Raw genomic sequence first — 13,887 nt, 5'->3', positions numbered from 1 at the left:
ACTCAGAGTATTTGATAAAACAGTTGTAGAAATGTTATCATGTTCATATGATTGAAAAATGATACATTGTTCATATGAAGAGATTTGTGGAGAAACAGAGACAAGGGATTAAGTTCAGGTTGTTAAATGCATTACTCCTCTAATCCTCTCTATGATATCCACATTAATATCTTACGCTGAACTCAAGTTGATGTCTTTTAAATTAAAGCTTGTTGACCATGCCATTATCATACGGAAAGACATGGCTTTTTGCTCCAGCTCCTCTGTGTCACTGTTTATGCTGGGGACTCGCAGTGGAAGGCTAAAGGCTGAACCACCAAATATGACATGCATTCGTTTATAGATATCTTCATTTATTTTGTCTTGCAGACACGATGTTGTCTACACAAGGTCAGCAAAGGGATATAATGCCAGATACAGTTACTAGTAATGAATCGGATGTCAGGAACTGGACGTTATGTGCTTTAAACACCAGTAAAAATGAAACAGATACACAAGATAGAGTGTGCAAGTATGAGGGGAAAAACGAAAGTGGAATCGCAGTAGACACAGACCTTCAGTCATATTTCTCAGCTGAGGAACAGACAGATCATTTGGTTGCAAGAGGCAGTGACCTAAGCAGATGTGATAGTTCGGTGTCTTCACAGGGTATAAAACCAAGAAATACACATATCGGGCCAAACAATACAAACCCCATTCCTTCCATTTCATACATGTTAAAGGTCGCTGAGTGGCTATTAAAGCAAGACATGGCAGATGTGTGCGCTGAAGATTATCAGTTCATTCAATCGAGTCCAAGATCAAATAAATGTTTACTCGACTACAAGACAGAGAGTATCATTGCACAATCACGTTCAGGTTAGTTTTATATATCAATATACAGTTGAAGTTTTTGATGTACCTCAAGTTGATGGTATTATTTTACAACTTGCATTTTTGCATTCACTTAGCTTTGATCTCTAAGAGAAATTAAAAAAAATTATAAAGTTATTGCTTGTGATAGTAATGTCTGTTATATATAGCCATGTATCTGATTCATGCAAGAAACATTATTAACATAGCTACACAGAAGCAAGAAAAAAAGTTTCCCGCACACTCAAATGACTAATCTATCTACCTATCGGAAGTGAATAATTAACACATGAATTAAGCATTTATGACAAAGTTACTTGCTAATAAAATACTCTTAAATTCGCAATATAATATAATACATCGATGACAATTAAATGAAAATGTTATTTGTTTTAATGCACTGAAACGCATGGAATGAACTTTCTTAAAAATAGTAAATATTCAGATCCTGATATTTCTAGAATCCGATCCTGCTTAAGTATCAAAGTCAATTGGACAATATTCTGTCTCGAAATCGTTCAGTATGTTAATATACGTATAATAACAACAGAAAGGATTAGTATATGGTTGTATTTACATCTTCACTAAATGAATTGTACCCACTCATATTATTATTTTTATTTGTTGTAATATTAGTAGTAGTATAATTATTATTATAGATGCCAAGACTTCAGCATCCAAAGAAAGCCGGGAAGAAAAAACGAAAACAGCTATTAATGATGATGGGAATAAGAGATCAAGTGAGATTGATCAGCTGACCCTAAAATTCGATCTAAAAATGACAGAGGAAGAACAACCACTGGTCAAAGATGATTATGAGAACAAAATGAAAATACTAAAACGTGAGCGAGACATCGAACCATGTGCTAAAACGTTACGTTCCATACATATGGGACAAGTATTTTTAAAGACTAGAATCGCTCTATGGCGGTCGGAGCATAGAAAGAAACGTTCCATAACGAACTGTTTTTCACATCCTGCAGAACTCAATATGGATGCATATAATCTAAAGATGAAAAATGAAGACGCAGAACTGGTCACAAATAACATTCCTCCTAATTGTTTCAATACAGAAGTTTTTCCTGAAGTTTCTGAACAAACATATAAAATAAATCTACACAAAGGAGAACGAGACAGTGAGTCAAGGTTGTTATTTGCCATACAGAATAGAAAAGTTACTTTTAATGGAAACGGTGCTCAGCTGCTCTCAGAGCAAAGCAAGAAAACTTCCTCCAAAGACCGTTTCTCACATTATGAACAACTAACTAACAGTTACATCAGTCAAGACAAACATTTGGAAACCACAGTAGCAGAATTAGGTATGTGCTTTTTGTTGATATTGCTAAAAGTCCATTGTGTTTTGTTTTCAGTCTCTGATATTACCAAAATATTTACCTCTGGTTTCTTATCACTGGGATGGACAACATAATAAAAGATAAAATTTTATTATTATTATTATTATTATTATTATTATTGTTGTTGTTGTTGTTGTTGTTGTTGTTGTTGTGCTTGAAGCTTATGGTATCACTTTGCAAGTAAGGCAAGCGAAAGAAAATAGATGGTTTGGCAAAATTTGGACTGGGGGATGATAGGAACGGATATTAAAATCATTTATTGCAACAAAAAAATCTGTAAACAATGCATAGCAAATTTGCCGCTAAATTATGTTTCTCAAAGAATACTCATCTGATCACATTAACGTTGTAAACTAAGCTTTGGGCAGGTGATGCCAGTTATAAGCTGTGCGAGAGATCTACTATAGTCTGACTCTACATCCCAGTTTGTTTGTACCCCACTATCGATTTCAAAAACGAGAACGTTTATACAGAGTGCACAGAACTAAGTCAATTGAATCATTGATTTATAAGTTCTAACCTGACTGTGACCAGAATGGCACTAATGATGTCATCCCCAGCACCATTTCATGCTTAACGGACTTTCCATACTAACACGGCGCCATATTGCGTACACTATAAGCTAGTTTATTTCCATCAGACAACATAATGACGTAGTTCATCCTGTTGGTAACTGCTGAATAATTGCGTAAATTACATAACGTTGAGAATTTGGAATTATATCCCACTGCATATATGAACATACAAAGTAAACCGCTTGTTAAATCCACATGAAAAGCAAATCTGTAGTTGTCATTATTTTCCTTTGCTTGATTCGACATTGTAAATATCGGAAGCAGACGACTTATGTATGTACATCTGTAGCAGTAATACACCCCTTTGCTGAAAATGGACTTGTCCAGAAACTGGAAATGGATCCAAGCATGTCCGTCTATTGCACTGAAAACATCCGTTAAGAATGAAACGCGCATAAGATGACGGTGTTAGGGCCACTCTCATCGGAATCAGGTTATAAACTATAAATTAATGAATAAATTGACTCAGTTATTTGCACTTTTTTATCATATTAAAGATTTCTATTATTTAAATCGGTAGGGGGTATAAACAAACGGGTTTGTGTTATCAGACTATAGGATACTCGCATTTGCAGGCAGGTTGTTGGTTAAAGTAATGTGATCGGTTGGGTATTTTTGGAGAGACATAATGTAATGAAAGATTTTCTTTCTGCTTCAAATGCGTTCTCGATTACATCCAAGTTAGGAGAATAGGTAATGGGAGGATGGAATACTAAGGATCCTACCAAGAACCCGGGAATCCTTTGAGGGAAGAAAGACTTCATCCCATACGTGAAAGATAACCCGCTCTCCTCGTTTAAAAGCAGAGAATCGATAGTCATGTGACCCATGAGGACTATACCTGGCTAAGATGCCCTGGATGCATGACAGTACCGCTCCAATTAGTACGCTGTGAACAAATGGCCAGACCGATACGTAGGACGGATCTTTCATAACACTACAGGCTTCTGGCTCTCCGATTCAATTGCTGAATTTGGCTGACTAGAAATGGAGGGCACACAAGTCAAAATTATCTATTGGGGCAGGAGACGAACATACATTAGGAAACTGCCCCGAAGTTAATAACTGCGTCGACGTCTTCCGTACCAGGCAACATATCTATTGCTCGAACCTCATTTGACGATTAATCATGTTGGCAGTCAGTTATTCGGGTTGTTTTAGTTAGCGCATATTTTTTTTTAGCAAAACTTCTTTGATTAATTCAAGGTTAAAACTACACCATAATTCTTGTTCCGGTGCTCAATGTACCAATGAAACTTAGTTTCACAAAGATTCACGTGAACCCGAAATACCCGGATGTGTAAACGGTTGCCTACCTGAATACGAATTATATTACCACAACAAGCACTTTAATGGTTATGCAAAATTGGGCACCAAAAACCCTCGGATGTCTTCTAAAGATTTGCAACATGATTTCTGGGGATCACTGTCGTATTCAGTTATGCTAGATGAAAACCCTAAATTGCGCAGTTTTGAAATACCTTCGAGTTCATTTTCTATCACACGAAGGTTTGCCCTGATATATTGGCCAGCTTTCTAAGTTGTATATCCCATCATATTTCCAGTCGTGCATATTATCCTCAACTGAAACAAACAAAGTCCTGGAATTAATAAAGTACGATTTCATTCATTGGAATTTATAACAAATGCTTTCGGTCATGGTTGTTTTCTAAATCTGTTCACTTTCACTTTCGACAAGGAGGGGATCATTAATCTGAACAAATATAGTATATGTAATTTTCCTTACCATGTATAGTTCATGCTAAATTCTGATGTTAATTGCTTTGGAAATCCTGTAAAGCATTATGTGACTTTATTTGGTTTGCCTTGAACGTAATCGTCATAGTTTATGCATAAAACACTTTTTTTTTTATAGCTCTACTATTCTCGTACACCCTACAGCTCAACAAGCAATATACATACTTGGCAATCGTTTTAAAGCAAATTTTCTGTAAAAAATGCATTTACTTTTTTCAAGGTTTCTTTTTATTAACGTACTGGCGATGAATGATTGCAATTGGAAGCATAACATGTCTCATTGCTTGATTCATCTTCGCTATTTCTCTTGTTATTGTGTAAAACTTTACAGTCTAAGAAAAAATACTGGTGACTCGCATATGTATTTTAACGTGTGGTCAAACATAATATTTAGATTAAATGCAATGAAAGTATTAGTTTGTTACAAAATTGTAAAGGCATACAAAACCTAATGATAGTTTAAGTTAATATATAAAGTTTAAATATTAAGATTGATGCTATTAAGAATTTGTTACTAGATTATATCTGTTTAATATATCAAATCATTTTTCCATTCATTCACAATTGTTTACGTTGATCATAATTTTGGGATCAATCATAATAAAGCACTGCAATAAGACGATATTGCAATATTTCTCAACACATCTACTAAAAGCAAGCAGTTTATTTTATTATACAAATAATTATTATACAAATATTTTCTTGAGAATTTGCCTACTGTTATTTGTATAGCTGTTTTGTGTTCTTAGCCTTTTCATTCGAAAATATCTAAAAGTATCTCTTTTATGCTAGATTTTGTTTCCAAAGTTTGGATCCTTCTTTAAATATTTTGAGCTTTAGTAGGTCAGTGACCGTGTAGATCGACTTCAGTCACATTAAAAAGACTGCCTGCATATGTCTTCCATTTCAATCTGCAGTTTTATGCACGCATACATTTCTCTTCGCTAAATGCCTCTTAATAAATGATAGATTTATAGACAGTAGATAAATTCACTTTAACCTAACCTGGCCTAAAATGAGCTTGTGTCCTAAACCTGTGTCCATCGTACATTGTATCTTCCTTTTTCTCTATTGTAGCCGTCAGCAGTTGCTTTACCAACTACTTACAAAAGCTAGTATAAGAATGGAGGCATACTTTCTTGAAAATGGAGCGGGTGGGATGAGGGTTGCATAGTCTTTCTTTATAGAAATACACATATGCTGAGGATCAGTCATCACATATGACAAAAGAATAACACGTTTTAACAACTTTAAAAAGAAATCGTATTCACAGAATTCAATTAAATTAAACAGGTTGTGCTGCCGTCAATGTATTTCGCTTTTGTATTTTATAAATCGACGGCCGTTAAAGTTTAATTAAAACAAATTGAAATATTTTTCAAAATGTCTCAGAAGAATTTAAGCAAAGACAAATCATGCTATTATCGAGTCGTACCAAAAATAAATATGATGTGCAGAAAAATTTATGATGAAAATGACAAAGTCTGAAGACCACCTATACAAAGTTGCTAATGCTGATTATAATTTCGATGACATTTAAAATAAAGGTGTTTTAGATTTTGTTTGAACTGAAGCCTGTCCGCAACTAATGTAACCGCTATCACCATAAAGATAAAAGTATTGGCAATGGTAAAGATAGGTAACTAGAACAGAACCAAATTTAACAGAGGTCATTAGACATGAAGTCCTTTATAATGTGTGCAAGTGTTGTAGATCTGTTATTAAATATATCCACTAGTGCAAAAACAAAAAGAATTTGTATTTAAAAAATCTAAAGAACTAATAATATATTTTATCCAAACAAGTGTTAGCATTCTGATAGCAGGTATAATAAAGTTGATAAATGTGATGCCAAGTAAATATGGCCGCCATTGGAAAAAGAAAAAGAAAACCTTTCAACTTTAGTGATGTCCTTTTGAACTTCGCTCATCCGAATTTCAATACATATACCAAGAGTATTCTAGTATCGAGATCTTTCAAGGTTGTAATTATAATGTAAATCGAATATTGCCGTTAGATTAAGGAAACTATAAACAAATTCTGTTTAAAGAGGGTCCAACAAATTAAGACCAAATTAGCAATGTGACACCAGAATCTTATAGGTAATACCATGTATGCCGATTTACCATCAAATATATATGTGCTATTACCGGAAGTGGACATTTTATTTTATTATTTATATTGACATTTTATATTAGACTCACTGAATAGAATAGAAGTATCTAATTATCAGCAAAGACAGGTACTACCTGGGATGAAGTCTTAGTTAACGTTTGTGAATCTTGTTAATCTCCTGTATCACTTGCATTTGTGGATAGTTTTGCTCTATTGCAGTTTTTGTGATTGCTATTACTTGCACTATTTTCAGTACATTTTATATAAATGTACATTTGTAAGACTACCACACATATGCTTGCACGTATGTTCACGATTGGACACAAAGAAAACATTGTGAAAAACAACTTTTATCAACCCATCCTATATGAGGTAAAAACGGAAATGCTTATAGTAAATATAAATAGATAATGCAGTTCCAAAGATTTATGCTAAATAACGATCTTTACCAGCGTCACTTATTTATGGGTTAATGAAATCTCATTCTATTAGAAGATCATTGGTGTTTTCTATGTTTGTCCATTCTTCCAACCATTTACTATATAATGAGTTGGTACTGGGAGATCATGAATATGATTTCCATTCAAATTTACGAGACTGGTGAATTTCAATCACGTCTGTACATTACTAGACATACTGCTTTCGTTTTCAATACGGCATGGAGAACATAAAACTGTCAACATCATTTAATATTACGTTGAATGAAACCTCATGAGCTTGGGTCGTTTCTTTTCTATCCGAAATTTTCACACCATCTTCATTGAACCATCAGGTTCAAAATATTACCTGTTCCATAATTAGTGATCGGCACTGTAACGCAAATGACCGAAGCTCTTCTCATTTTCTTAAAGGTGATGAAGAATACGCAGATACATTCTCCTTATAAAACTCTTTTAAATCTGATTTAAAAATGATAATATTAGGGGTTTTAATTATCTTATATTGAAACAAATACCATTAATATTTGTTATATCGTCAGATAATTGTACTGTTACATTATGAACCTTCTAACTCCTCGACTAGGCATCCGACTAGACCTGACAGGCACGTTACCTCGCACACAGCACAAATATATGACATTAAAACAAATATTACGTCATTACCTATCCAGTAGCTATTTTGTACCAAAAAAGAAAAGATTGATGGAAAATGTGATTTAAGTTTTTTTTATTATGAAGCATCCTTCCTTTGTGAAATGTTATCCCACTGTACACGTCATTTAACGTGAAATAAAATGTTTTTCATGAAGATATTTTTACAAATTGTAGTATTATGTTTTTTGTGAAAAACCACAATGTTGATAAATCAACGGGCATTGAAATATTCACTCTGACTGGTGTAGCTCCAAACAAGACATTAGCACAATATTTCGGTAAAACAAATTTATTCATTGCATGCATTATAATATATTCTCCATAAACCAAACACTCTCTCATTAGAAGATATTATGTATAAAATTGTAAAGCTAAGATGAAAACTACAACGATCACATTATGATGAATCCTTTTATTCTATTCAGACATATTTCTAGTAGCATCTATATCAACTACATTTATTAAAAAGTGGTTATACATTGTTGTTTCATGAACATTAATTTCTTTTTACAGGAGGGAAGCGGCAACTATTGACCAAAGGAAAATCTACATTCTGCCAGTACCACTCGAAAAAAAAGAAAGATTGCTACAACTGCCTTTTTAAGTCGAGAAGTGCTTGTATTAAGTATGGCCAGACAAGTCGAATTCTGATTCAACACACGAAAATTAATAACTAGAGAATGTAACATCGAATGGCCGGAATCTGTCTGGATAAGTTACTGATTTCTCCTTTGTCTGAAAAAAGTAAAAAAGAAACCTTAGAAGTTAATGATATGCATGGACCTTTAACGCAACTTGAAGGAGAGAATCTGGAGACCAAGCTTGTTTTCAGAGACGCAAGATCTAATTTTACTAGCACTTAATCACAATATTCATCCGATTCCATATTATTGAGATACATAAGAAGTTGTATTATGTCTTGATCAAAGAAAAGTAAGGATTTAAACCATTCTCTATCTGAAGTGCATCTAACTAAATACATTGAGGTCTGTTTGCCAAACGTTAAAGTCACTGACCTTTCGGAAGTTAAAAGATTGTGCTTAAGGTTGAGAATTAAAAATTTGTAATACTCTTTATGTATGCTAGTTTTTTAAATTACTTTATTATTTTTCTGTATCTTTGTTGCTAATATAGCAGTATAATTGTGTTCTCCGGTATAGGTACATTTACAACAGCAACAATATCTGCACTGAAGGAAAAGGACATAAAATACCTGATCATTTACCTAACTATTTTTCGTCAAAAGTTGTCACCAGGTCACATAGTACTTCCGTTTTTGCAATAGTTTGAATAGGAGGGTTTGCCAATAGACGTCCGTTTTGGGACCAAACTTTTAAGAGTACAATGTGTGTTGATATAGTTTTTCTAAATTGTCAATGAAGTAGCTTTCTCTAAGATGTATAAACAGAACTTATACTGAAACTTTTGCAATAAAATTTGCACTTTCTTATAAAATGATAAGTTTATATGCTTAGACTAATCACAAACAGCTCAGCTAACGGAGACATAAATTAATTATATAAGTTGCAATGATCAGACATGTATCGAACTTAGCCTACAGCAATTTCTCATCAAATCCGGGCTTTGATTTTCGAATTTGGCCATAACTATGAGAGCTTATATTGTACTTATTGTAACAGATTTTGGTTTAATATTTGTGTACTTTTTATTTTTAAAGCATCATTATAATGGAGCAAAATATTTTAGCTATTACACTGTTTTCATTTTCTTGAGTAGTTGAGTCTCATCTTGATTGTTTTTCACAGATACGTTAAACCTTTGAGATTGTCCTCCGATGTTGTTTTGTATAACAAACGTTAATTACTTTTGTCCCAAAATTCTTAAGGCTTGTGTCAATTAATTCTCAGATACATTCGTTGGGAAAACACCTTAGACATAAAGATATAAAAAAAACTTTTTTAAGACTTTGATGCCCAACTTATAATGTATGTATGTATGTATGTATGTATGTATGTATGTATGTGTATTCATTTATATTCTCAGAGATGTAGAATGGATCCTATGACAGTGTAACAAAATGGATGTAAAATAGAGATAAATTCAAACTGTGTTTTGAATTCGCTTTCATCTTTCATGATATCATTAAATGACATCACAGTCATTAAATAATTAAAATGTTTTCTTAATAACCCAGTCACCATTTCGAAACGTTTGCATATAAACTGCCCTGTAATGCAAAACAATGTACCCTCATCATTATCTGGTACAACTTAGGTGCCACCCCAACAATATAATTAAACACTTTTCATACATGCTCCAAGCTCGTATCAAGCGCATCTGTTCCAATCAAAGGACTTGTGAATGATGCTATAAGAACTCAAATGGAACTTCAAGAGAAGCGGCTACATAAAGGGAAATATGGAGAGAGAAATTTATAAAACCTGGACATCTCGACTGAAGCAGACTTTTGATGTGCAAAACTAAAATCAGAAACGGATACATTTCCATCATGCTTATGTGTCACCGTGATGAACCAAATTACATGTTCTAGAAACACTTTCACCGCATCGAATGTACTGAACGTGTGAAGGGCATAGCTTAAGAAATTCTAATCGGTGTGTATATGTTAGACGTAATATCTGAAAGATCTCATTTTGGAAAATTAAACTTTTATATATCAATGTACCTCCCCTTTTGTATTTTAGTACACAAAAAATCAAATACAGTTCTTAGTAAAGAATTAAATTAAAACGTATTATGTTTTGGATTGGATTTCTCTTTCCTTTTTGAAAGGGATGTACTTGTTGAGATTACCTTGACTAGGTTCCGTTCCTAGGCTTAAGTTGTGTTTAGAAACCAGCAATGTAAAAGAAAATAAACAGGCTCCTCAGGCATTACACATTAAGGCCGTATTCCTCATCATTATTAACTTAAAAGTTGTCCTTGCCATGAATCTTTAGCTTCATCTTTTTCAAGTAAATGTATACGTGCGTGGTGTATTTGTTGTATACGTGCTAGTGCCTCATATGTGTAATTGCTAGGATTGGAGGTTTCGTTGGAAAGAACATATTATGTGTCATTTTGAAATAATATATGCAAAAATTATAAGTTTCATAATATTTTTATCTTGTAATGAACATAGAACATAAATAGTATTAGAGGAAGCTTGTGGGATTGTACGGAAGAAAGGAATAACAAATTTTTGCTTCAGTTACTGAGTGGTCTGTATATTATAATATACATTTGTTAGTATGTATATCAGTATTTCCCCGGTGTTTTTTTTGTTACTGTATTTTGTTCACCTTTCATTATGCTGTTATTTTGTTGAGAGCCTAACGCTTTAGTAAGTAGTACCGTAGCATGTCACCATCCTCATTACTCAAGGAACACAACTCCGTATTAGTTTTATACTACAGCGAAATGTGTAACGTATCAAAATGTGAGTTTTTATGGTTTTGTCAAGAGATATATTTTTTAGTATAATTTCTTTTCAGAGCAGGCTTGTTTAGCTCCAATTCAAAATTGAAATTTTCTGCCATGGGAGGGTGGAGGTTGGGCCGCCTCTCTCCCTTTGTGGAATGCGGGACCTGCATAAGGTACGCCTATTGTCAGCCCTCGGTAGATGGTTGAAGGATATAGATGTGTTACTTATGTCCAATACAGAAAAAGTACTCTTAATATATATTACATTTTTGTACGTAGATATTTTCCCCATTTGATTACAGTATAGTGTTTGGTTTATTTTATATTTTTCATATTCCTTACTTAATTCCTCTATTTCCTGATTGTTTGTCTTATTACATTATACAATAATATGTTTCTTTGTATACAATCCTGAATAATATAGCTGGCATACGCATATATAGTTTAACATACGTCTGTTGAACGAAAAGTCTCCTGTCTGCCATGCATGATGCAAATATGTAAAATGAACATGATTGTAAGTAGGTGATACTATAGCATACTTCTTCCATTTTTTGTCCCAGTTCAAGTCTCTTTATTCTAGTTTATTCCTAGACATATTATTTTTTCGCATTCCTTAATTATTTTATATATTTCATCATTTTCATTTCATTACCCATATTGTTTCTTGAAGTCTATCCTTGAACGTGATCTGTTTTATATCCTTTTGTCTTTTGGTAATTTGAAGTAATTATTATTCCTGTAAATTTAGGGCATATTCTTTAATGATATATCATTCTAAGGATATATATTTCCTTTTTTAAATTTTTAAGCCTATTCGATGGAGTAGCTTCTTTCTTTAATTTTTAAACTGGAAATATTTAGCCCTTCTCCCAGTTTACGTTCTTATATCATATACTTTTTATATAATATGCTCATTTACACATTTGTGATCTATAATTAATTGATCCAATTGTGAAAGCCTACTGTATGCATTATGTATTACATACCTGAGACTACCGCCACCACCACTACTACTTCTACTATTTCTACTACTACAGCAACTACTGCTACTACTACTACTACTACTACACACACATTCATATATATTTATCTGTCTCTGTGTGTGTGTGTCTTCATTGTAACATTTCCATGGCCTTCACCGCCTCTTTCATATAGTGTGGTGGTAGCTCTTTATGGTTTCCTCTCCAATTCTCGATCAAAAGTATTTCAGTTGTTTTGACCATGATGCTTTTCCAGAGTTATATAGTACTTCTTCCTGATGATTAAAGGAGTTTTGATCTGTAATGAAATTAGTGTAGTCGTCTGCAGTTATATTTTTCTTTAGGTTAGATATATGCATGTTTTCCTTCAATGTGGTCCTATTGATATTATATATAAAAGCATGGAGAGTTATAATCTCAGTCACTGATCTTGCCATGCAGAACGTGGCCCGTTTCAGCCTCATTAATCTGAACACGTGATAATATATTTTAAACGTTTTTGTACCCAATTATGAAACGTTGTGGGGAAAAATAGATTTCTTCAAAACCGTACTTATAAAACTCGGTTTCGTTCCCTAGAAAGCTTACTGCTGAGGAAATAGAATCATTATCCCTTTTTCTCCCTTTCAATTTATTTTGAATGTTTAATGTAGTAATATAGCATAGTCCTTTCTCCCTATAGTTTGCATTGATATTTATTTTTTTCAATTATGAAATCATTGTTGATTCTATTGGCTAATATTTCACTCAGAACTTTATAATCTGTGTTTAGAAAGTTATAAATCTCCATTTCTCTCTCTAATGAATATTATTATAAACTGCTCTAACATTAGTGTTAGTGCTTTCGAGATTTTTTTCCCCACATAAATAAGCTGTGCGTCCATCATATTCTGGGGATTCACCTTTTTGTAATTGTAACTTTTCTTACTTCTATATTTGTTATAAAATTGAAAAATGACTTCTTAACAAATATTGTTATTTGTTGGAAATCTCTGCTGTCATAATATTCATTTACAGCTTTTTGCGGTATGTTTGTTTGGCAAGTATATTTTTTATAATCACAAATTTCATTTATTATATCATTAATATGTCATATTTTCTTTTTTCTTCTTCTCCTACTAATTAAATTTTCCAGAGTTCTTTCTTTTCGCTTTCTGATTCTTCTCTTTTATACTTTCCTTCTGCATTAGCATATATCTCCAATTTTGCCAGCTCTAACATTTGCTCCATATATTTTATATTTACTAGTTTATAATCCCATGTTCATTTTCGGTATAATTTACATTAGCTGTATTCATCATACTCATGTTTTTTTTTCTACGATATCTCTCTGTCCTTTATTGTTTGCATATACATTTAGTCAATGTTTTAATCTTACATTTTTTAATAGTTTATAATCCCATCTTCATTACATTTTGTTATCATTTGTTCTCTTGTATCCAATAAAAATTCATTTTCAAAAACTGAAATATTGAGTTTCCCAGTTTTTGCATACCTATAGTTAGCATTTCTGAACTTATTTGAAAATTGTCTGCGATGTTTTGCGAACATTTTATCATGTGTTACGTGTACTTCATTTGTGATGCAGGGTGTTTCCTGGACAAGTATAATGTCATTATTTTGATATAATTGACATAATTTATTTTTTCTTTTCATATGTGCCATGAATATTTTATAGAACTAAATGTTACTTTGCTTCCTTCCGTTTACACTGACTAGATATGTAAGTATTTTAGTCCTAAGAATAATACCGTATTGTCTTTATTCTTTA

General features: G+C 32.8%; 1 protein-coding gene across 1 annotated transcript; it reads left to right on the top strand.

Annotated features, from left to right (window-relative positions):
- Positions 1-375: 375 nt before the first annotated feature.
- LOC149775626 (uncharacterized) lies at positions 376-8,821 on the top strand. Its single transcript, XM_089943867.1, has 3 exons — positions 376-858; positions 1,512-2,171; positions 8,263-8,821. Exons 1-3 carry the CDS (start codon positions 408-410, stop codon positions 8,424-8,426), a joined length of 1,275 nt encoding a protein of 424 aa, XP_089799993.1. The 5' UTR covers positions 376-407; the 3' UTR covers positions 8,427-8,821.
- The last annotated feature ends 5,066 nt before the right edge of the window (positions 8,822-13,887 follow it).

Source organism: Sinohyriopsis cumingii, chromosome 19, assembly GCF_028554795.1.
Source record: "Sinohyriopsis cumingii isolate HCF-2022 chromosome 19, ASM2855479v2, whole genome shotgun sequence".
Taxonomy (NCBI): Eukaryota; Metazoa; Mollusca; class Bivalvia; order Unionida; family Unionidae; genus Sinohyriopsis; species Sinohyriopsis cumingii.
This window is presented reverse-complemented; position numbering and strand designations above follow the sequence as displayed.